This window comes from Dama dama, chromosome 7, assembly GCF_033118175.1.
Source record: "Dama dama isolate Ldn47 chromosome 7, ASM3311817v1, whole genome shotgun sequence".
Classification (NCBI taxonomy): Eukaryota; Metazoa; Chordata; class Mammalia; order Artiodactyla; family Cervidae; genus Dama; species Dama dama.
Genome location: NC_083687.1, coordinates 33,554,343 through 33,578,900, shown reverse-complemented (window position 1 = coordinate 33,578,900; position 24,558 = coordinate 33,554,343). Strand labels below are relative to the sequence as shown.

General features: G+C 39.2%; 1 protein-coding gene across 2 annotated transcripts; it reads right to left on the bottom strand.

Annotated features, from left to right (window-relative positions):
- Positions 1-1,176: 1,176 nt before the first annotated feature.
- SLC17A2 (solute carrier family 17 member 2) lies at positions 1,177-13,363 on the bottom strand. Of its 2 annotated transcripts, XM_061146173.1 has the most exons (11): positions 13,336-13,363; positions 11,863-12,077; positions 8,709-8,942; positions 8,538-8,625; positions 6,361-6,447; positions 5,059-5,177; positions 4,775-4,936; positions 4,145-4,277; positions 3,915-4,062; positions 2,468-2,558; positions 1,177-1,311 (listed from the first exon to the last, which is right to left on the bottom strand). In XM_061146173.1, the coding sequence occupies exons 1-11, from the start codon at positions 13,361-13,363 to the stop codon at positions 1,177-1,179; spliced, it is 1,440 nt and encodes a 479-aa protein (XP_061002156.1). The 2 variants fall into 2 exon arrangements, with proteins under 2 accessions (XP_061002156.1, XP_061002157.1); XM_061146174.1 differs by lacking the exon at positions 3,915-4,062 and having other exon boundaries at positions 1,187-1,311.
- Between the last annotated feature and the right edge of the window lie 11,195 nt (positions 13,364-24,558).

The window sequence follows — 24,558 nt, the reverse complement described above, 5'->3', positions numbered from 1 at the left end:
ATTCTCGTTATCTTCTCAATTAGCCCAAGGCTCTAGTCCTTGTGGTTCTACTTGGCTTCTAAACATGCTAAGAATTTCTCCTCTAGGATAGCTGTAGCAAAACCGATATCAGCTCTTTGTGTAGAGACAGCCTAGAGGATGTGTTTTAAGTACTAGGAGTCAGAATTAATTCCTCTTAGGGTTGATGATGAGTATCTGAGACTCTTGAGAAAATAAGGAAACTCTAAAACAGGTCAAATGATCTTTTTTAATCCTGAAAAGAATTTCTCTGGTGTGTGATATTGTTCTATGATTTCTTACATCTTATGTCATTAGGTTTCTTCTCTTCCATTTAAACTTTCATTTCATTTGAAAATGTCTCTGTTGCCTTCCTCCAATTTTCAATCTATGGTCCAAACTATCTCATTGTCTCTTCTAAAAGTTACCACATTGCCTCCCTTCACATTCATTCTCTTTACGTTATAGGTTTTCCAATTCTATGTGCTCTCTCCTATGATCTTTAGCTAATCTAATTTAATCTCCTTGTCATTTCCTGGTTGTTAATCTCCTGGAAATAGTTAGGATAAGTAAATATCTATTTTGCCTGATGGAAATAATCCTAGTGTAAATAATTTTAAAATGACCCATTTAATTTTAGCATGTGAATTTTAATAGAATGTAACCACATAAATAAACATCCATATTTCTCAATGTATAAAAACAATAAAAATGTTAATTCTGTGGATTATAGCCTTAAAATTATATTCTGTGCTGAGCTATATAACATACGACTATGGATATAGTAGATATTTTCTGCACCTATAATAACCCCCATGAAGGTACTTATCAGTGATTATTTTCTCACAGATTTTTATTTTTCTAATTCTTTCCAAAAAGGAAAATTCAAAGGCAACGAGACTGATGTTTCAGGTTTTCCCAGCAGTTGTCAACCCTGGGTGTGTGTCACAACTACTGGGGAGTGTCTAAAAACTAGTGATATCTGGGCTCTACCCCAGACCAATTCATTCAGAATCTCTGGAGTAGATCCCATTCACCTGGATGTTTTAGAGACTCCCAGGGAAATCGAACATGCAACCAAAATTGAGACCTGCCAAGTCTGTGGCCAAGAATAACAATAAGTAAAAAAATGTTGAAAAGTTAATGCAAAGTACTACATTGAAGTTTGTAACTATATCCTCAGAGACGGGTGAGAGTCCTTTCTTTGGCCCAGTGCTGGATTTCTGCTTGTCCAAATGTGAGGTAAAAAACCAGGCCAAACATGTTGACAGCGGCAGCTAGGAAAAATACATTCCTCCAACCAGACACAGAATCCTGGAGGCAAAAACAAAACAAAACAAAACCCAAAATCAGAATTATCAATGTCAGAGTTGCTTCTCCATCAGTTCTAGAAAGCCTCCATTTTGTATATTGCAACACTGATCATAAGAATCTAGGGAACGATATGCAATAACCACTTAACACCTTGAATTCTCAAAGAGGATGCTAAAAAGCACACTGGGTTCTGACTTGGAATGAATTTTTCTTTAAGCCCCCCTAAATCAACCTATACTAATATTTTTCTAGAAATCTGGATCTAGAGTCTTGAAAATATTATATTACTCTTTTAAATTATGCCTAAAATAACAGCTTGAAGATCATCACTCTTCTGTTTTTGGCTATTGACATCAATCGCCATAACCCCCTGAATGGACACCTCAATATGATGTGAGTCATATTTAGTCTGACTGTATGAGTCTCCTCTTGAAACCCTTGTAAGTCATAGTTTATTTTTGGCATTATAGTCACAGTGGATTCCTAGCAATTTGGTCAAAAAGTAACCTGAAAATAGGTCACCTAGAGATGTATTAAAATGATTTTTTTGTTTTTGTTTTTGATAAATTGACTCATGACTGTCCTGCCATCCCAGCCTGGTTCTGCCTTTCCATCTTCCCTACCAACCCACACTTGGTACTGAGCAAGCCTCATGGGCCATCCTCCCTGCTTTGTCTCACAGCCATTCGTTTCACCCATGATTTAAATTCTCTTTAAGCTGGTCTTGGGACCCTTTTCTAAATTATTTTAGAAATTGGGATTAATATGAACAGACTCTTCATAACTTTCCCCTTTTGCTCCTGTGACTTCATCTCTTATCCTTGACATGTATCATTCACTCTAGTCATAAGAGCTGTTTCATTCTTTTTTTCCTCCAGGAAGTCACATGTGCTATTTTCTCTGCCCGAACTGCTCGTTTTCATCAATCTAACATCTATTCATTTTTTAGAAATTCAGCTTATACTTCTCTTTCCCTGGGAAATTTGACTTACCAGTGTCTGACTTAGAGTCCCCTACAAACAGAATAATTGTGCTGATATCCATGTTGATTTTCCCCATCAGATCACATAGTCCTTGAGAACAGGGGCCCAGCTGTGAATCCCCAGTGCCTAAAACAATACCTGCCACTTGCAGATGTTCAATAAACTGGCCCAACCTGACTGATAAGGAATCCAGTGGCAGTGGAAGAGATGATTCCTGCAATGAGCCCAAATCCCCTTGAGATTCCCATGAGGAAACTTGCATATCTGTGGAGAGATGATTTTATAGATGATTTTATATAGAAAGCTGCCTATGTCTTTTCAGTAACTCAGCACTAATGCAGTTCAGCTCTAATAGCAAAGTCATTTAGACTACTGCAGATTTTTTTGTTCACTTCAACACAGCTCAGGCAATATCAGTTTGCAAATCCTGAAATCACTTATCTACGAACTCAACATCCAACTCTTTAGGACCCCATGGACTATAGCCCGCCAGGCTCCTCTGTCCATGGGATTTCCCAGGCAAGAATACTACAGTGGGTTGCCATTTCCTACTCCAGGGGTTCTTCCCAAGCCAGGGATCGAACCCGAGTCTCCTGCGTCTCCTGCATTGGTGGGCGAATTCTTTACCACTGCACCACCTGGGAAGCCACAACACCAACTCAACAACTAGGAAACAATTCTATCTCCCAGGAGCCCAGGTTCCCACCCCAGTGTCTTAGTATGGCAGGCAGTTAGAGCAGTAGACGAGATGACAGATTCTGGAGAGATGGCTTGGGTCCAAATCCTGACTCTGCCTTTGCATAACCTCAGGCATGTCACTTAACTTTCTTGTGCCTCTATCATCTATCTCTCTTATAAAGTGAAGATACCAATAAGGCATGTAACTGTGCAGATCAGATGTGTTGATATATGAAAGTGAAAGTCACTCAGTCCCGTCAGAGTCTTCATGACCCCATGGACTATACAGTCCATGGAATTCTCCAGGCCAGAATGCTGGAGTGGGTAGCCTTTCCCTTCTCCAGGGGATCTTCCCAACCCAGCGATTGAGCACAGGTCTCCCACATTGTGGATGGATTCTTTACCAGCTGAGCCACAAGGGAAGTCCAAGAATACTGGAGTGGGTAGCCTATTCCTTCTCCAGTGGATCTTCCTGACCCAGGAAATGAACAGGGGTCTCCTGCATTGTAGGCAGATTCTTTACCAACTGAGCTATCAGAGAGGTTGATGCGTGAGAAGTCCTTTAAATAGGGGTTGGCTCATGGCAAGCATATATATATATGGTAGCTAATATCATCAACACTATGGAAGCTTTTCCAAAATACATATGCATGGGTCCTTTCCTAGAACACACAGTCCAGTCTCAAGTGGGGAAGCTAGGGAAGTTTTTCACCTCAATGTTATCAGCCAAGATTGGGCACCATTGTTCTAAAAGTGCCTTAAGTCATGGCCACATACTGACATTTCTCGCTATTTGTTAGTACTCTGCCATCAATTTTTGCATGTCAACAACAAGAAGGAGTTACAAAAAGACCGAGTCTAAAAAAAAAAAAAAAAAAAAAAAGACCGAGTCTAAACCTCCAGAAAGGCCTGGGGAAGGGGACAAACAGGTAAAGATCTTACCGGGGGGCAACATCTAAGGTGTTGATGATGAATCCAGAATCACACAGGTTGCTGGTCCCAGGAATAAGTATCAGCAAAATAATGGTTGTTGTATAACTGGAAGCCACAAAAGGGAGGGCCACAGCACATAGTGATGGAAGGAGGAGCCCTGGGCAATGGGGACACACTGTCAAGAACATCTGACCATGTGTGGAAAAGGGATTTGTTAACTGAGTTTTGCCTAGACTTACCTAAGGATGAAAAGAGTTTTCGGACAGTGATTAATCTAAGAAGGTTCCTGGACAGGAGGAAATCTGCCAATTGACCTCCAAGAATTGTACAACTTGCAGCAGCAATAAAAGGCAGGGAGGACAGAACCCCACTCTGAAGGAGGGAAATGTACAGAGTGAGTAGTTACAGAGGTACATATGGCAGCAGATTTTATCAGTGACGCAGACCAACCATTAGCCCACCCTCCTGACACTCTGAGTTGTTTTAAAGAAATTGGCATCATTTTCTATAAGAAGAACACTGTCTCAGGTAAGACGGCCAGCACTTGCATTATACTGGTCTCCAGAGAAGAGTACAATTCATTTCTAAAGGAAATGGAAGCATCAGCTAGCATGGCAACATTGCATAGTGGTTAAGAACACAGATACTGTAGTAGCTCAATCACTGAATAATTGTGTGATCCAGGGAAGTCTTCCCCCTCTACGTGCCCTTATTTATACACCTGTGCAATGGGAATCATTACAAAACCTCTCAATCATTGTGAGGGTTAAAAGAGTGATTATATGCAAAGCCAAAGTGTAGTAGGCAGCGCAGAACTGTTTCTCCTTTTACCATTAATATGTTCATAAAAGTACAGGAAGCATACTCACGTCTCTGATGTTGACACGGAGCACAGAACTGATATACGTTGGTAGGTATGTTATGATTATGGTGCATAACCAGAAATGGCTGAAAAACCCCGTGAAAATGGCCCAAAGTGGTAGGCATCTGACCATAGACTTTATGGGGACAGATCGTCTAGGAGAACTGGACTGAAAGGAAACATCTAATCAGTATGGGTATTAGAACAGGTCAGAGGGTGCCTCTCCTGAGAGCCCCACACCCTACCCTGGAGGTCTCTGCATGGTCCACAAGTAGAAGGGTTGCACAGTACCTGTTGAGTCAGAGAAGACACGATGTGTTCCTTTTCTCTGATGCTTATGCATGGGTGATGCAACGGGTCATCGTAAATCACTGTGAACCACAGGAGACAGCAGACACAGCCAATGCTACCTGGGAAGCCGGGACCCAGTTAGTTTTCAGGTAGATTTGTGAGCTGGGGGAAGGGAGTTTCTTCTGAAGTAGCATATCTCCCCCCAAAACACACATGTTAATTCATGGTTATTTCACCATAAGGACCTAAATTTTACCATTTTTCATTTCAACCCACCTACAAATCTCCTTTTGACTAAATGTAGAATGCCATTTGACAATGTCAGAGCCCTCTGGAGGAAGCAGGAGCATGACATACCTTTGCATAGCTGATTAATTACTCTTCAGACTCCAATGGATGCATAAAATTGGTGTGGCAAGGAAAAATTTCCAACACATTTGCAAAAGATAGTGTTATCATATTCAAATGATATATCCATTATGGATTTCCAGAAAAATATTTCTTAACAGTACCTGATTAACATGTGTGAACCAAAATGACTTGGAAGTAGCATCATTGATGAGAAAGCCATCCTAGCCAGAACCATATTGAATGATACCGATTAGTTAAAACAAAAAGATAGAAACTTGTCTCATTGCTGAGACTTGTCATCTGAAAAGATTCTATTTTAAAGACTCTGTGGATTAATGTTCTTTAAATTCCCTCTAATTACTGGATTTACCCATTCTTTTATTTGTAAAGCTATAGGTTGGGCACTGTGATAGTACCAAAGTGATGAAAAAATTATGGAATAGATTTCTTGCCTTAATCATCTCACTGACTAGTGGAGAGGAAAAAGGGGAAATAAATAATGACATGTCAACACAGCATAGAAAAGAAATTATCAGTAACCATCACAGAGGACAGAAAGGCTTAATCTGATGGGATAAGACTTGGAAATCCCCATATGGAAGGGGACATTTAATTTGAACTTTACAAGATTCACCTGGTAGAGAATAGGTTAAGGGTACCTTGGCAGAAACAATAATTATAGCAAAATATGAAGACAAATTGAAAATGTGCTTTAACAGTTTTGACATCTTAACTACATGCGGCAATTAAACATGGCAATTCAGATGTGGTGGCAGAGATTCTAAGAAGCCTGGGATGAGCGTGTAAGGTTGCACTCTTGATTTCTCAGAAGTCAGCACCATAAAGATGCATTTTCTCTCAAATGGGAAGAATATGGATCATGGGTGCTGTAAGCATGAAAACAAATGCCTGGGAAGTGGAGATGTTAGGATTTAAGAGAAAGTGACTCACCAAAAATGTAGAAGATAAAAGGCCAGCCCAAGGCCTGGGAGATTAGTCCCCCCACACAGAGAATGATGAAGGACCCAAACGCTGACCCTGAAGAGAAAAGGGATTAAAAAAAAACAAAAAACAAACTGAGGAAAATAGCAATGGTTGAATGACTTCCCTAGGTGTTATTCCAACAGTGAGGTGGCAGATTTAGAATTACTGGGTAATGAGAGACTTTATTCTAGCTCACAGATCTCCACCAGTAAAGTCATGGAAAATAATTAGAACTAATAAATCATTATAATTAATTAATAAATAATTATAAAATTAATAAATGTATGAAAAAACCCACTGAAATGTTGTGAAGTAATTAGCCTCCAACTAATTAAAAAATAAATAAATAAATAAATCATAGCGATATGCCACCTGATGCTTCAATGGCTCCTTTAACACAAACGTGACCAAATCCAAATCCCATTTGTCATAGAAACTCTCTGTAAACAAAGCCCACAATATTTCTTTATAATTAGAGTTACATTTTGGTGAGGGCAATATGAGATTGGCAACAGAAAAGGAAAGTCTTACAAAAACGAATAAGATAAAGTCCTTGACCTCAAGGAGATTTCAGCCCAGTGAACATGAACAAAATTCACTATTAAAGTGTAATACACTGTAGACCTTTGAGTCTGAACATATTTTTCAGAGACTCATAATAGGAAATGTATTTTACATGGCAACACAGTTTATACACAAATACAAACACACACACGTCAAACAAAAGTTTCATGAATCAATACTTAGCCTTACCGTGTGCAATTCACTCCAAAATTTTCTACTTTATTCTATTCATTTTTATTTTAAAACACTGGTTTTTGACCTACTAAATTGATTTTATGACCCCTTCAATGGGTCCCCGTATGAAATTTTGGGGAAAAAATGTGAAATACAAATATGATAGTAAAACTAATTTTCTGTGAAAGTATAAGGAGAAATGAGGAGAAACATGAGGAGAAAATTAAAATTGATGATAAAATCAATAATTGTTTACACATCCTAAGCAGTAGGGTGGATGGAATTTTTGTAGAAAAAGAGAGACTTTAAGTGCACTTAGTATGTAGTGTGACCTGAGCCTTGCTTACAGAGGAATATTGAGTGGGAATGCAGGAGGAGACCATACGGTAAAGCATCTTTCAGGTCAGTTCAGTCGCTCAGTCTTATCCGACTCTTTGCGACCCCATGAACCGCAGCACTTTATATCCATGTAATAAGATCTTTATCTGTAAGATGGGGGAATACATTGAAGATTCCCAGGCAAATTAGCAAAAATGCCCCATCTATGCTTTAAAGAGATAACTTGGCTTGATGGAAAGGGAGGTTTGAAGGAAACAAAGAGGAGAAAGACCAACTGGGAATATTCACAGTTAGAAGAGATGATAACTACACTGGAAGGAGCCAGAATGCAGGAGGGTTGTTTCTGTAGTAAAAATCTGCACCCACTCATGGGACCAGGAGTGAAAGGCTTTATGACGCGCAGTTCTATTCTTCAAGCATAAGGCAAAGAGGAATGATGAAGTTAGTACTTAGGATGATTATACACTCAGAAGGGCAGTGTAGCATGGTGATCCAGAGTGTGCACTCTGGGACCAAACTGCCAGGGCTTAAACCTCAATTTTACCACCTGTTGGCTACTTGCCTCTGGGAAATTTAGTTAATCTTTGCATACTTTAGTTCCCTCCTGTGTAAAATGAGAGTTTAAAATAGTCATCAAAGGGTTGTTGTGACTATTAGCTTAGAAAAGTAAAGAGCTCAGAAAACTGCACTCTTTGAACTCTACTTTCTAGCCTGATTTATCTCTTTACCACTGATAGTCTTAATTCTCATTTGCATATCTTTACTAACATGGTGTTTATACAGTTTACTTGATATTTTCCACTTACGCAAACTCTTAAAGTTCTAAACTTTTCCTTACAACGCTTTTCTGACTGACCTCACAATGCTCACAATGGTCTTTTCTGTCTGAAGTCTTAGTGACTTTACAGGACAGGTATATTTATCTTATTTGTTGTGTGACTGTCTTACATTGTTGAATTTTTTTTAAAGCACTTTTCTCCTTGTCCCCCAAACCAACTAGGCATAGAAGGAGAGAAGTGATAGGGTGAAGCAGATTACAAAGTTGTGATCCATACATGCATCCTTACCTGATCCGGCAATGCTGGTGAGCTTGCTTCGTTCAAGTGGGGGAGCCCATTTTGCCCATATTGTAAACTGACCTGTCCATGCCATACCCTGAAATGACAATTAGTAAGACTTGATCTCCAGTAGAATTCAGGAACCTGTATCCCACACAGAATGAGAAAGTAACTGGTTACCTGAGCCATGCCCTGGACTGTCCGAATCACAATAACCAGAATCACTCCAAAGTCAGCAGCCAATGGTGTAAAGAGGGTGAGAAGGGAGGAGATCAGCAAACCAGCACCAAGCATCTGTTTTGCTCCAAATATGCCTGCTAAATAGCCGCTTGGGATCAGAGTTAGTATTATCCCATAGTTGATGGAGCTAAAGATGATACCCTGAGTTTCTGGACTCCATTCATATACAGAGACCTGGGGTGGGGGTTGGGGGGGAGGAAAATTCTTTACTAAGAATTTATTTTATAAAAAATCTAATTTATAGCCAGAGCTGCTTGTGCTCAGTTGTGTCCGACTCTTTGTGACCCCATGGACTGTAGCCTACCAGTCCCCTTTGTCCATGGGATTTCCCAGGCAAGAATACTGGAGCAATTGCCATTTCCTACTCCAGGGGATCTTCCTGACCCAAGGATCAAATCTGTGTTCTCTTGTGCCTTCTGCACTGGCAGGCAGATTCTTTACCACTGTGCCACCTGGATTCTGGCCCTCTTATGTAATACTAATTTTGGTTTTTCTCCATTTTTAACTAAACTTAAATATCCAACTTTTCCAAACAACCCATTATATTCCTAAATTGATTATCTTAGATGGAGACAAAATAGAGTAAATGAAGAGGAAAAGTGATAAAGAAATGATTATATAGGTAGCTGATAGGAAGATGTAAATGAAATACAGTGAAAGATCACCTTTTAACTATTTTGGTTCTAGTAAATAATTTGGGTGACACGCTTTCAAAAAATTTCAAAACACATCTTTACTGAATGCTTATCAAAATCGGTCCCTAAAATCAAATTTAAGAATCATGGTCTATCCTAGCAGAACTGACTTCCTAAAACACATGTTACACATTAATAAGACCACATTTCTCTTCTGATATAACCCAATAAATAATTTTTTGTAGCCACTAGATACATGGCACCATGGTATACATTGAAGAGCTCCAAAACATAAAATAAAAAATATAAAATAACTACAAATAAAGCAAGATATATGATTCATGTCTGAATTCAAGCTTGAGAATGAACTGCAGTAAAATAGGGACTTTGAGAAGAGGGAAGAACAATTTGGGAAGGTCCCAGGAAGGAAGAAGTACTTGAATCATTCTTTGTAGAATGACTATGAGTTGTATAAAGAGAAATAGGAAAACTCATTGTCATTGAAGAAATACAGCAAAAGTGGACTTGTAGCATTTGGAATGATATACAATGATTAGAAACTAACCAGGATTCTGACTTGCTCAGAGCAAAGACTGTTCCTGAGCCACTGACAGCAGATATGAGTGTGCTGAGAAGTGGGCCAGGTTCTGGAGAAGTGCAGCATTTCAAGAGAGGAGTTGGCAACTTGAAGGTATCCTGGATTCTTACGCACAGGAGTGTGAATGTGTAGAATGAATAATGGAAGAAAGATTTGAGGCAGAGAGGTCATTATAAATAAGCTGGCTCCAAGGTAACAAAATCATAAAATTAGAGGATGATTTTACTGTACATTTAGAAATGTACAGTAAATGATAGTTTAAAGGAAAACATTTAAATGGGGTATAATACCAACAGACTGGTTCCAAATAGGAAAAGGAGTATGTCAAGGCTGTATATTGTCACCCTGCTTATTTAACTTATATGCAGAGTACGTCATGAGAAATGCCGGGCTGGAGGAAGCACAAGCTGGAATCAAGATTGCTGGGAGAAATATCAATAACCTCAGATATGCAGATGACACCACCTTATGGCAGGAAGTGAAGAGGAACTAAAAAGCCTCTTGATGAAAGAGGAGAGTGAAAAAGCTGGCTTAAAGCTCAACATTCAGAAAACTAAGATCATGGCATCTGGTCCCATTACTTCATGGGAAATAGATGGGCAAACAGTGGAAGCAGTGTCAGACTTTATTTTATTGGGCTCCAAAATCACTGCAAATGGTGACTGCAGCCATGAAATTAAAAGACAACCCTTGGAAGGAAAGTTATGACCAACCTAGATAGCATATTAAAAAGCAGAGACATTATTTTGCCAACAAAGGTCCATCTAGTCAAGGCTATGGTTTTTCCAGTGGTCATGTATGGATGTGAGAGTTGGACTGTGAAGAAAGCTGAGCACAGAAGAATTGATGCTTTTGAACTGTGGTGTTGGAGAAGACTCTTGAGAGTCCCTTGGACTACAAGGAGATCCAACCAGTCCATCCTCAAGGAGATCAGTCCTGGGTGTTCATTAGAAGGACTGATGCTTGAAGCTGAAACTCCAATACTTTTGCCACCTGATGCGAAGAGTTGACTCATTGGAAAAGATCCTGATGCTGGGAGGGATTGGGGGCAGGAGGAGAAGGGGACAACAGAGGATGAGATGACTGGATGGGGTCACCGACTCAATGGACGTGAGTTTGAGTAAACTCTGGGAGTTGGTGATGGACAGGGAGGCCTGGCGTGCTGCGATTCACGGGGTTGTGAAGAGTCGGACACGACTGAGCAACTGAACTGACTGACTGAATGATTATTCTCATATAAATATAAGATGAACAGGTGATATTTTATTTAACTCATTGGCTAATGAAGGAATTGGTAAGATGATACAACTGGTCCAAAGGAGAATTCAAGGAACCACATACTTATAAGCAGGAAGTAATGCTGAAATAGATGTTAAATATACGGCAAAACTAACTTATTCAACTGAAGGGCACGTGGAGGAGAGTATCAATTGATTTTCCACAAGACAATATTCATTTTCAGAGCTATGAGCAAGAATCATTTTATTACTGTTAATATATAGAACTTAGAGTTGTAAAATGGCTCAAAGATAATAAAAGGTACAGAGAACTGCTTAGAATCAGGCAGAAAGATGTATTGAGACAGTGCCTAGTTTTTCATTGAAGATATCCAGTAAGCTGTTCCTTTCTAGAAGCATCCACAACTTTTTCCAATAGTCACACCCACAACCTTGTAATCATAATCATCTCAGTGAAAGACTAACCACAGAGGTAAGCAATATCTCAGAGAACAATAATCCCAGACATTTTTAGTTTGTTATTGATAATTCATGTTCTATACACCACAGAATCAAGATCCAAGTCCTCTTTTCAAATTGGGTTTTCCCTCTCAACAAAGAGCCTTGTTCTCCACTATACTTACTTCTGCTGTATTAAATTCCTTGATGGATCTGTTGGAGTGATTGAAGGTGAATGCAAGAGGTCTTTCTGTGGAGGTATTGAATAAACCAGGCTGCTGAGTGCTATTCACCATGGCAATGATTGCAATGCTCAGACTCACACGCTGGGTTATCATGGTGAAGTTTGAGAAGTGCATGATGAGAGCCAGTCCATAGCGTAATGAACAGAATTCAGGACCTAGAGAATAACACAGATATCTGCAGTGAGTGCCTTTTCCCACTTCTCCCACTGCTAAATCTGAGAAAACCACAGATGATATTATGCAGTCTCACCATTTTTTCTTACTCAAATAACCACAACTACAACCCTCCTTTGACACAATCTTTAGTTGATTTCAAGATAATAAATCAGAGATCTTACAATCAAGTAAGATCCTTTTTCAGAGGATTCTTACAATCAAGTAAGGCCTTCTTCAGAGGTGTGGGTAGCACATGAAAATATAGGACAAACTAAATGAAGGTATTTATGTCACAGTGTTCCAAAATAAAGTGAATGGGGAAGATAAGGAAGAGTCAGTCACAGAACCTGTCTCCCAGCCTCAAGTCTGGGGTCTCATCCATTTTGTATATTCATTTACCATAAAGCTTGAAAGTTTATACATAGAAGCTACTTTGAATTAAACAAATCATATACCCAAGGGTTCTCTTTTAAAATACTGGAGAGATAGTGCATTAAATGAGCACATCCACTAACTCCTCAGTGTAATTTTCACTTGGAAATATTTTTGATATATGTCACTAAACTCTAACTTCACATATACTCAGCTTTAAAAAAGCTAATATGGGGAACCATTTTTACTGTTTGTAGGTGATATGGTACTGGACAAGTTGTCCTATTATAAGAGCAACACATTTTTAAAGTCTCCACATAGTAGAACAACGGGCCAATATTGAAAGGATTTCCACATGAATGAAAGATTAAAATTTTTCTCTGCATACTTGGGGAACTGGAACTAAAGAGAAATAGAGAACTTGTGAAGAAACAGATACAATATTCTAGAAGAAAGCATTTTTAATGGCCAAATAGGCTCAGGGATAGGATGGGTTGCCTGCAAAAGAATTATTTTCCCTATTAATGGAGGTTTCCACACTCAGAGGAGATAGCTCCTGGGCAAAGATGTTACAACAGGAATTCATACATGGGTGAGGGGGTTTGTTTAAAGTGACCTTTTCAGGACTCATTTCATTTCTTATGTCCAAGGATTCATTGATCATTTGACCTAGTATCTCATAGATAATTCAGTGCTCCCTAAGGAAAAAGCAGTAGGTAATAGGATGAGAGGCTGGAGCTGGTCTCATATTACACTGAGACAGTCTTCACAGTAAGGAGGCTTGATAGAAAAAGGAGGAGAAAGGAGAGCAAAGTTGAGTGAAGAACACTGGAAATAAGCTTCTACTGTTCCATAAGTAGGTTGAGAATAGAGATGTGGCTTTACTTTTCCTGGTGGAAGGCTTCTCATCCATTTGGCTCCTCTGGGAAATGGTACCACACTTTGTGGTGGAGATTTCCTCTGCCCTGAATCTCTTTTACCACGACAGGCTTTTATCTATAGGGAAGAACAACAATGCAAAACAAGACACACAATTTTTTCATGTTAATGCTGCCTTCTCCCAGCATCAGTGAAAATTGTGATCCAACATAGCTGTATGATTTACATTTTGCAGTACACTTTCTTATTGTCATGCTTACAGAGGACTTGATTTTTATAAGAAAATCTGACTGTGAGCTCCAACTAAATGATTTAGAGCTAGTCATTTAAATTCTCTAATTAGCCATTTCCTGTCCAATAAAAATGTCTCATTTCTGAGTGGTGCTGCAAGAATTGAATGAGAAAATTGCAAACCACAGAGAACCATGCAAAGGTAAGCAGTATGATGGCTTAAGGCAGGTCAGAAGACATGAAAGCTAAATTGAGCTCAAGAGCTGGAGAAGGAAAGTTCCAGCTGACCATGTTTCTGTTCTTTCTGCACAAACAGAACAACATTCACTCAAAGGTGTCTTCTTTGAGCATGAACAACGATATCGTGTAACAGATATACATTACTGTAATATGTAACACCTTAAAATGCTTATTCTTATCTTTGCTAACATAGTTGGCACACTTCGCTGGGCTGAAAAGTTCTTCAAGTCACCTGTAAAATCACATTGAATGAGGGCTTCCTACTACAATTACAAGTAAATTCAGCTATTTAACAGGCAAAGAGAATTCATGACTTCAAATTGGACACATTTAATTTGATATTTATACCCCGATCTTCAGGGTATTCATACATTTATTTCTTTTCCATACAATCCTTATTCTAAGAACATTATCAGTTTTGCAGCTTTTCCTAAACTGAAGCATCCATGACCTCACAAACACATGTATCATACTTACACTGCATCATTCAATGCTTTGCATTCTTTCTGCACATAAATTTAATAAGACTTATCTGCATCCTTAAGAATATTATCTATGCCCATAGGATGAAAAATGACAATAAAAGAGACAGATGAAGAGTTTTGTCCAAAAACATAATTTGTAGTATTAGTTATTACAGCATAATATTGGAGACAAATTAACCTAAGCATAAGAGTTTATGAATCAACTATAATAGATTCTTGTACTGGACTTATTTGTTTTCAAACCTATTGCATAACATTAAGGAAATGCCTGTACTCTAGTGTACAAAGCAGGCACTATGCCTGTGCTGATACATGCACACCCAAAAAGAGAGAAACAGATTTACACAAATGACAGCAATGGCCTTTTCAGGGTTACAGAACACACCATGGTCACGTTATGATTTTCCATATTTACCAAGTGCTTTTTCAAACAATTCAGTTCAGTTCAGTTGTGTCTGACTCTTTGCGACCCCATGGATTGCAGCATGCCAGGCCTCCCTGTCCATCACCACCTCCTGGAGCTTGCTCAAACTCATGTCCATTGAGTTGGTGAGACCATCCAACCATCTCATCCTCTGTTGTCCCCTTCTCCTCCTGCCTTCAATCTCTCCCAGCATCATGGTCTTTTCCAAGGAGTCAGTTCCTTGCATCAGGTGGCCAAAGGATTGGAGTTTCGGCCTCAGCATCAGTCCTTCCAATGAATATTCAGGACTGATTTTCTTTAGAATGGATTGGTTGGATCTCCTTGCAGTCCAAGGGGCTCTCAAGAGTATTCTCCAACATCACAGTTCAAAAGCAGCAATTCTTCGGCACTCAGCTTTCTTTATAGTGCAACTCTCATATCCATACATGACTACTGGAAAAACCATAGCTTTGACTAGACGGACATTTGTTGGCCAAGTAACCTCTCTGCTTTTTAATATGCTGTCTAGGTTTGTCATAGCCTTTCTTCCAAGGAGCAAGCATCTTTTAATTTCATGGCTGCAGTCACCATCTGCAGTGATTTTGGAGCCCCAAAAAGTAAAGTCTGTCACTGTTTCCACTGTTTCCCCATCTATTTGCCATGAAGTGATGGGACTGGATGCCATGATCTTAGTTTTTTGAATGTTGACTTTAAAGCCAGCTTTTCCACTCTCCTCTTTCACTTTCATCAAGAGGCTCTTTAATTCCTCTTTGTTTTCTGCCATAAGGGTGGTGTCATCTGCATATCTGAGGCTACTGATATTTCTCCTGGCAATCTTGATTCCAGCTTGTGCTTCACCCAGCCCAGCATTTCGCACGATATACTCTGCATATAAGTTAAATAAACAGGGTGACAATATACAGCCTTGACGTACTCCTTTCCCAATTTGGAACCAGTCCGTTGCTCCATATCTAGTTCTAACTGTTGCTTCTTTACCTGCATACAGATTTCTCAGGAGACAGGTAAAGTGTTCTGGTATTCCCATCTCTTTAAGAATGTTCCGGTTTATTGTGATCCACACAGTCAAGAACTTCAGCGTAGTCAATAAAGCAGAAGTAGATGCTTTAACGGAACTCTCTTGCTTTTTCAGTGATCCAGTGGATGTTGGCAATTTGATCTCTGGTTCCTCTGCCTTTTCCAAAACCAGCTTGAACATCTGGAAGTTCACGGTTCATGTATTGTCGAAGCCTGGCTTGGAGAATTTTGAGCATTACTTTACTAGCATCTGAGATAAGTACAATTGTGTGGTAGTTTGAGGAATCTTTGGCATTACCTTTCTTTGGGATTGGAATGAAAACTGACCTTTTCCAGTCCTGTGGCCACTGCGGAGTTTTCCAAACTGTACTGGCATGTTGAGTGCAGCACTTTCACAGCATCATCTTTTAGGATTTGAAATAGCTCAACTGGAATTCCATCACTTCCACTAGCTTTGTTCATAGTGATGCTTCCTAAGGCCATTTGACTTCACATTCCAGGATGTCTGGCTCTAGGTGAGTGATCACACCATCATGATTATCTGGATCATGAAGATCTTTTTTGTGTAGTTCTTCTGTGTATTCTTGTCACCTCTTCTTAATATCTTCTGCTTCTGTTAGGCCTGTACTGTTTCTGTCCTTTATTGTGCCCATCTTTGCATGAAATGTTCCCTTGGTATTCTAATTTCCTTGAAGAGTCTCTAACCTTTCCATTCTATTGTTTTCCTCTATTTCTTTGAATTGATTATGAGGAAGGTTTTCTTATCTCTCCTTGCTATTCTTTGGAACTTTACATTCAGATGGGTATATCTTTCCTTTTTTCCTTTGTCTTTCACTTCTCTCCTTTTCACAGCTATTTGTAAGGCCTCCTGAGACAACCATTTTGCCTTTGTGAATTTCTTTTTCTTGGAGATGGTCTTGATCATTGCCTCCTGTACAATGTCACGAACTTCTGTCCATAGTTTTTTAGGACAAGGATTCAAGGATTCAAGGATTTAATTCCTTGAATCTATTTGTCTTTTCCACTGTATAATCATAAGGGGTTTGATTATAAGCAATTAGTAGTTACTTATTTTACACTCAGAAAAAGCTAAGGTGTCTTTGAAAGAACAATGATGAGGCTTCATACAGCATAGTCAAGATAGTTTTCTGCTTGCTAAATGACTCTAAAATTCTGAGAACGAGATCACTCCATTTAAGTTTTAAAATTTTCTTTTTCTATTATAAGAGACAGAATAGATGGCCAGTTGCTAACAAGAGAACATTGGTACCAGGAAATATGTTGGCTTTTGCTCTGTTTTGGAAGTCTTCTAGTTCTACTAACATCTGGCTGGCATCAGGAATTCAGTTCAGGACTCAACACTCAGATCCCAGCTGAAGAAACTGGAGTGGCCACCTGATTGACCTGGAGTTTGGACTATTTTCTATTTGATCTATCTTGTTATGTAAGAGTCCAAGACTTGGCTGAAGGCAACTTTTTAACTGTATGTGCAGCTACAAGTACTTATACTCAAAGTTTTCTCATCAACCACTCCAACCAGTCTTAAAAACATAGAACTCTAGAGCTGAAAGAGATTCAGAGTCTCTAACCCAAATATTTGTTTTATTTATTTTTAATAAGAAGACTGATGTATAGAAAGTTTGAAAAATTGCTTCGAGTCACAGAGTTTACTGAGTCAGTACCAGGTCTCCTGATGCCCAGACTGATGCTTTTTTCTACCTGTTAATACGACTTCCTCTTTATGTTCACATTTTAAGCACAAGTTTAAAATGCAATAGGGTAGTTTCATTGTAAGGCATTCTAGGCAGAAATGTATATAATTTTAAGTTGTTTTTTATATTGAAATATAGTTGATTTACAATACTATAATAGTTTCAGGTGTATAGCATAGGGATTGAGTACTTTGGCAGATTATCCTCCATTCTAGGTTATTACAAGATAATGGCTATAATTCCCTGTGCTCTACAGTATACTCTTCTTGCTTGTCTATGATTTTAAATTAAGTTTTAATCATTTATTCCAGAAGGAAATTTGCTGATGGAAATACTTTCAGGTTGAGCTTCGAATATTTAAAGAAATAAAGAAGACTCCTCTTTCTGGCTTTTTTGGTTAGTGAAATTATAACACAAACCTATGACTTTAGTTGTCCTTCCCTTCCATCTGCTGCCATCCCTACCTTAGCTTTCATGGTTTCAAATGCTATTTTAAATTTTGCCTCAAGAGTTAACTTCTGTTGTTAATTTCTCTGCTTCCTGGTATGAGACAAATACAGAAATCAGGCAGACATCCCAAACCATTCTAAATGAGGATCCTTCTGTGACATAGTAATGGAACCTATTTTTCTAAAATAATCACAGAAGCAAATAAAAGTATGGGATCTGTGAATTAGCATAACTGATATCACTTAAAGACAGTGGAATGATTTTTAGCCTAATCATAAACATTGTCAAGTGTCTTCCTACTCACGAGTGACATTTCTAAGAAATAGTGACTCCTACTGTTAAAGTTGCAAATAGACATAGAAAAATTGAATTAAAATTAAGTTAAAGGAAAATTCTGTACTTTAAAAATAACTTCATAACACAAAACAGAGTTGTATCTGGTATAAAATTGATAATATAGATGATTTAGGCATCAGCAAAAGATAAGATTTTTTCTTCTCTTATTGGTAGTCTAGAACTCACTATTTTATTATCATTTTGTTTCTATTTTGTTTCTATTGCTGTTAGATTCCCCTTAATATTGAGCCTGTCTTGCATCATCTCTATTAGCTGAGTCCCCTAGTTTACTCAGAGTAAATGTTATATGTGGTTGAAAGAGCAGGAACCTGCAGTTCAAAGGGTATCCAAGGACCAAGTTTTTCTCTGTCATTCAGTCTTGAGTAAACCAGAGCAGATTTTATAAGATCCCAGAACTTTCACTGTTTCATAGGAAAAATGGGGATAATGTTACTTCATTGAACTGTTGAGAATGAAAACAAAAGAATGAGACATGCCTTCTCAATGTAAAATATTATACACTGCAAAATGTTATTGACATTAACAACAGGAATAATAGCAGTCACAAAATTGGCACTTGTACCCTCTCAGATTAATAAATACAGGTTTATAGTAAATGAAATATCTTTCTATAACAATGCTTTTGATTGATTGCTAAATTGGCTTTAAATGCTTCCTTTTAGTACTGGGTTCTTCTGGACTAGAATCTAGAAGATGGAGGAGGAAGGGATGTACCTTGCTACGAACATCAGAGAACATGCAAAGAAGCAATTTCTTCTATGTTAGTAAAACTGAGACCTCTTTTTATCACTTGTTTACCTTTCTGAAAGATTGGCAGTTTGGGAATAAAATTATCTATTTCAGTAGATCCTTTACATCATGCTGTTAATTCATATGCGTGTAATCATGAGGGAAAAAAGTGTACCAAGCAGTAGTAGTTGGTAATCTTAGAAGGCAGGGTTATATCAAAATTAAGGTGCAACTGGGGCCCTGCCCACAGGGAACTCAGCTCCACTTGTAAAAGATGACACAGGAGTGCCTGAGCACCTTTCCTCCAAGCAATGACCACAGGCTATGTCTTCCAAGCCTGTATGAGTCCATCTATGCTACGGAATTGGGATGTTCCCTGGGCAGGTGGGGAAAGGGCACCTTCTGTGGGTCTTTGTCCCCGGCTTCCCATCACAGCACTGATAGCTACCAACCACAATCTCTCTGGACACCTTTCCTCAGTTGCACAATGAGGGCCACAAACCAGGTGATCTCCACAAGTATACAAGTTTTCTTGCCTCAACCTTATTCACGACTTTGTTCATATTCTCCTGTTTCTGAGAGACAATTTCAACTATATACAGAAATCTGAAAAGGCTAATGAGTCACAGTTGCTGCTGCTGCTAAGTCGCTTCAGTCATGTCCAACTCCGTGTGACCCCATAGACGGCAGCCCACCAGGCTCCCCTGTCCCTGGGATTCTCCAGGCAAGAATACTGGAGTGGGTTGCCATTTCCTTCTCCAGTGCATGAAAGTGAAAAGTGAAAGTGTAGTTGCTCAGTCGTTCCGACTCCTAGTGACCCCATGGACTGCAGCCTACCAGGCTCCTACGTCCATGGGATTTTCCAGGCAAGAGTACTGGAGTGGGTTGCCATTGTCCTCCATGAGTCACAGTCCCCAACCCCAAACCTTGTTAGTTCTGATCCACTATTTTATTCTGCAGCCAAAGTCTGTCCGACTTATCAAGGTGTCGCAGTAAATACTCACGGAATCCTTGGAGAAGTGACCATTGTCCACAGAGTCCATTGGCACTGGTGGCCTCTCAAGTCTTGCTCTCTCTAGGGTCTTGATTGAATCAACTGCATTTTTTAAGACAGTCTCTTCTTCACTTTGAAACCAGGAACCATTCCCAGAGGGAGATTCTTATGCTGCTGACAATGTTTTTCCTCTGACTTCCCCTCAAACTGTTCCCTCCCTTTAACAGATCTCTGATTAGTAATTATCTTCCAACCCAAAAAGAAGAAATGCACTTACCTTCACCATTAAACCAGTATTGTAAGCCCTAGACTATAAGGCTACCTTTAAGAAAGAAGACATTTTCATCCTTTCTTTCTTTTCAGATAATTCCACAATTTCACAAGGATAAATAATGTGTCACATGGCAGGCAGACTGAATCAGGTTTAGCCCTACATTCTCAGAGCAGAGAGCCTGAGGTTGGCTTTGCTGCTTAATTTTTAACTTCATTTTCAAGTTCTCACTGATAAAATGAATATCTCAAAAGATGACACCATGTTTTTCTGCTTTGAACTCTTCAGACAGCCGACAAAGTCAACAAGCCTTTTTTCCTGAAAAGAAGGCAGCATGGCATGGAAGAAAGGGCAGGGCTCCTGGAACTGGAGAGATAAGGTTAACCCCTTCTTCACATCCTAGTGTTTTCTGTGGCCTTGGATAAGTCATTTAACTTTTCTGTATTGGTTTCTGCTTTAGTAAAAGCTTCCCTGGTGATTCAGTGGCAAAGAATCCGCTTGCCAATGCATGAGACTTGGGTTCGATCCCTGGGTTGGGAAGATCCCCTGGAGAAGGAAATGGCAACCCACTCCAGTAGTCTTGCCTGGGAAATCCCATGGACAAAGGAGCCTGGCAGGCTACAACCCAAGGGGTCACCAAGAGTCAGACATGACATAGCGACTAAACAACAACAATCTCAGTAAAGGAAGGGTTATAATGTTCAATTCATGGGGTTACTGGACAAATAAAATTAAATACCTATGCTAACCAGTAGTGGGTCCTTACATGGCAACTCACTCCAGTATGTTTTCCTGGAGAATCCCCATGGATGGATAAGCCTGGAGGGCTACAGTCTATAGAATCTCACAGAGTGGACATGAATGAAGCAACTTAGCATGCAGGCATACACACAGTAGGTCCTCAATAAATGAGATATTCTCCCATTAAAGGGTTCTGTTAAATCACCTAGGGGCTTCCTAGGTGGCTCGGTGGAAAATAATCCAACTGCCAATTCAGGAGACACAGGTTCGATCCCTCGGTTGGGTAGATCCCCTGGAGAAGGAAATGGCAACCCACTCCAGTACTATTGCCTGGAGAACTCTAAACAGAGGAGACTGGCAGGCTACAGTCCATAGAGTTGCAAAGAGTCAGACACAACTGAGCACACATGCACACAAATCAGCTAGACTTTCCTTATTTGGTGTCCACAGCTTAATAAATGTGAACTTTGGCTACTCTGACATCTCCCTACAAAGTTACCCTGCATCCATCCTTCCTAATTCTTGTCTGTGCTCTTTCTAATCCAGTCTCTGCTTGACTCCTGGTACTCGTACTTGGGTTTTTATTTATTTATTTATTTATTGGCCACAAGGCATGTGAGATCTTATTTCCCCAACCAGAGGCCAAACCTGTGCCCCTTACATTGGAAGCATGGAGTTTTTTTTTTTTTTAATTTTTTTAATTTATTTTTTTTTTCCAGTGGGTTTTGTCATACATTGATATGAATCAGCCATGGATTTACATGTATTCCCAATCCCGATGCCCCCTCCCACCTCCCTCTCCACCCGATTCCTCTGGGTCTTCCCAGTGCACCAGGCCGGAGCACTTGTCTCATGCATCCCACCAAACTTTTCTGGCTTTTCGTGTCACCTGGCTTCCTTGGCTCATGGCTGCTTCCTCCATCTTTAAAGGCAGCAGCATAACATTTTCAAATCTTTTTACCTCTGACCTCCTACCTCCCTCTTTATAAGGAAACTTGTATTGATAATTATATTCGGCTCATTTGAAAAATACGGGATAATCTTCAGGTCTCAAAATCCTTAATCACATATGCAGAGTCCCCTTTACCACACAAGTTAACATATTCAGTTTCCAGAGATTAGGATGTGAAAATCTTTAGATGCCATTACTCAGCCTACCACAGTCTACTTTTCAAAAGTGGGTAAGTAGCATGAAGAATGAAAACAACAGTACCTTCTTTCCTGCAATTGAAAAGCATGACCTGGTAGCAGCCCTTGTGGAAAAAGTATTTGAGACTGGATCCGCCAAAAAAGGACTAAATATGGTAAGGAAAAAGTGTTCAACAGTGTCCAATGCCACAGTAAGATTCAAAATATATTTTTCAATACATTTTCAAAATATATTTTTCAGTATATTTTCAAAAAAACATATTTTGTTTAAATTTAATCCTATAATCGGATTTTGCAAGCTCCCTGAAGGAATCTTGTGTCTTTTGAGAACTTGTATATCCACAGCTCTTGCCACAGTATCTGGCCTATAGTATATGTTTAATAAACATTAATTCACTGAACAGATGAATTCTTGAGTCACATTTGCCATCAAAAATCAAGGCTTCTGCAACTGGTTCAAACTCCTTAGCCCACATCTTGATTTTTACATAACAAAGTGTAAATCAGCTCAGTGAGCACCACACTTAATAAGTATCTACAACTTATTTATAAATATCAAGAGTAGTGTAGCAGAAAAGATCAGAATCTTAAAAAGTTAAGTCTCTTTGGCCTGGCATTACCAACTGTTTGTAGTCAGAGAAGTTCAATTCCACACTGTTTTTTGAGAATTTATATGTTCCAGACAGTATGCTAGCTTCCAAGAATATCAATTTGTTTAAGACCTGACCCATGACTCCACAGAGTTTGGCGTCCCAAATCAGACTACACACAAAGACAGACAACCAGGATGAAAAGTAATAAAAACTAATCATGCGTGCACAAGGGGCTTCCCTGGTGACTCAGGGAATGCAGGAGACACAGGTTTGATCCCTGACCAGAGAAGATCCCACAGGCCGTGGAACAAATAAGCCTGAACACCACAACTACTGAGCCTGTGCTCTAGGGCTGGGAAACCACAATCACTGAGGCCCACATGCTGAAACTACTGGAGCCGTCTTGCTCTAGAGCCCATGCTCCACAACAACGGAAGCCACCACAGTAAGCCTGCGCACTACAACTAGAGAGTGGCCCCCACTCTCTACAACCAGAGAAAAACCCAAGTGGCACCGAAGACCCAGCACAGCCCAAAATAAAAATAAATAAATAAAATTATTAAAAAAAAAAAAAAAAGTGTGCACAAAGCACTAGGAGACAACAAATAAGGACCCCTGTCAACACAAGGGTGTCAGAGGAAGGCCTCCTGGAGGAGGCAGTCTGTGGTCCGTCTTCATGAGTAGTGTGAAAGAGCCAGTAATAATACAGAGGAAGGAATTTCCAGAAAGAACACGTCAAAGAGACGTGGTGTGGCAAATTAGAGTTGTTCAACATTACTGGGGATTAAAGTACACAGGCATGAAGGAAATTTGGTCAACTGACTGGAAACATGACAAACATTAAAAAAAAAAAATCAATTGCTCTTCTCAACAGTAGAAATAACTAGCCAAGAAGAGAAATTAAGAGACTTAATATTCCCTACTAACAAAACTCTAAATTTTTAAGGAATTATTTGAACAAGGACAGTATGATTCAAAGGAAGGAAACAGTAAAATTACACTAAAAGACATAAAACAAGATCTGGCTAAATGGCACTATATACTATATGACGGGGGGGAGGGGGGGGAGAACTTAATATCATAAATATATTAATCCTCTGTGAATTAATGGACAGATTTCAGTAAAAATCCAACTAGAAGAAGAAAAGATGGAAGGACAAACTGGAAATAGCCTAAATGCATGTCAGTGGGACTAACAGAACACACTGCGATGCAGCCTTATCATAGAAAATTAAGCAACAGCTTAAAAGAATGAGTTGCATCTATATCATTTGACCTGGAAGCTTTCGAACAATGTCATGCAATTTTAAATGAGTAAAGCAAATGTAGAACACATTGAAAGAGACTCACTTTTTCTAAATTTTTTATTTATCCAATTTCTAATTTATTTACTCAAGAGAACTCTCTTGAGTATTTTTGTATGAGAGTCTATGAGCCAGACCAGACTGTTAACTTTGGTTATCTGGTTTGGGTAACTAGTGAGATGCTAAAAGAAACCTGTAACACTAAACAAAAAGGTGACTACAAAAAAAGAGCAACAGTTATAGTCTATGCATATAGAATTGTGTGTATGTGTGTATATGTGTGTGAATATACACATGCACACATTTGTCTGTGTGTATGTACGTGTACACACATACATGTGTTCAATATGTATGGTTTTCTTTGTCTTTCTGTTCTCTGTTCTGAACAACTCTCTCAAAATTTTCTTCCACTGTCCTAAAATAGCACTTCTTAAGTCTAACATGCATATGAATTACACAGGGAACTTATTAAACTGTTAAATACCTCAGTGAGTCTGGGGTGGGCCTGAGGTTTAGCATTTATATCAAGCTTCCA

Coding starts and splice junctions, on each gene's coding strand:
- SLC17A2 (XM_061146173.1), bottom strand. CDS start 13,363: ATGGATGAGAAGCCTTCCACCAGGAAAA. Junction 6,448..8,537: donor CACCAGCATTGCCGGATCAG/GTAAGGATGCAT, acceptor TTTTCTCTTCAG/GGTCAGCGTTTGGGTCCTTC. Junction 4,278..4,774: donor TCCGTGTCAACATCAGAGAC/GTGAGTATGCTT, acceptor TCCCTCCTTCAG/AGTGGGGTTCTGTCCTCCCT.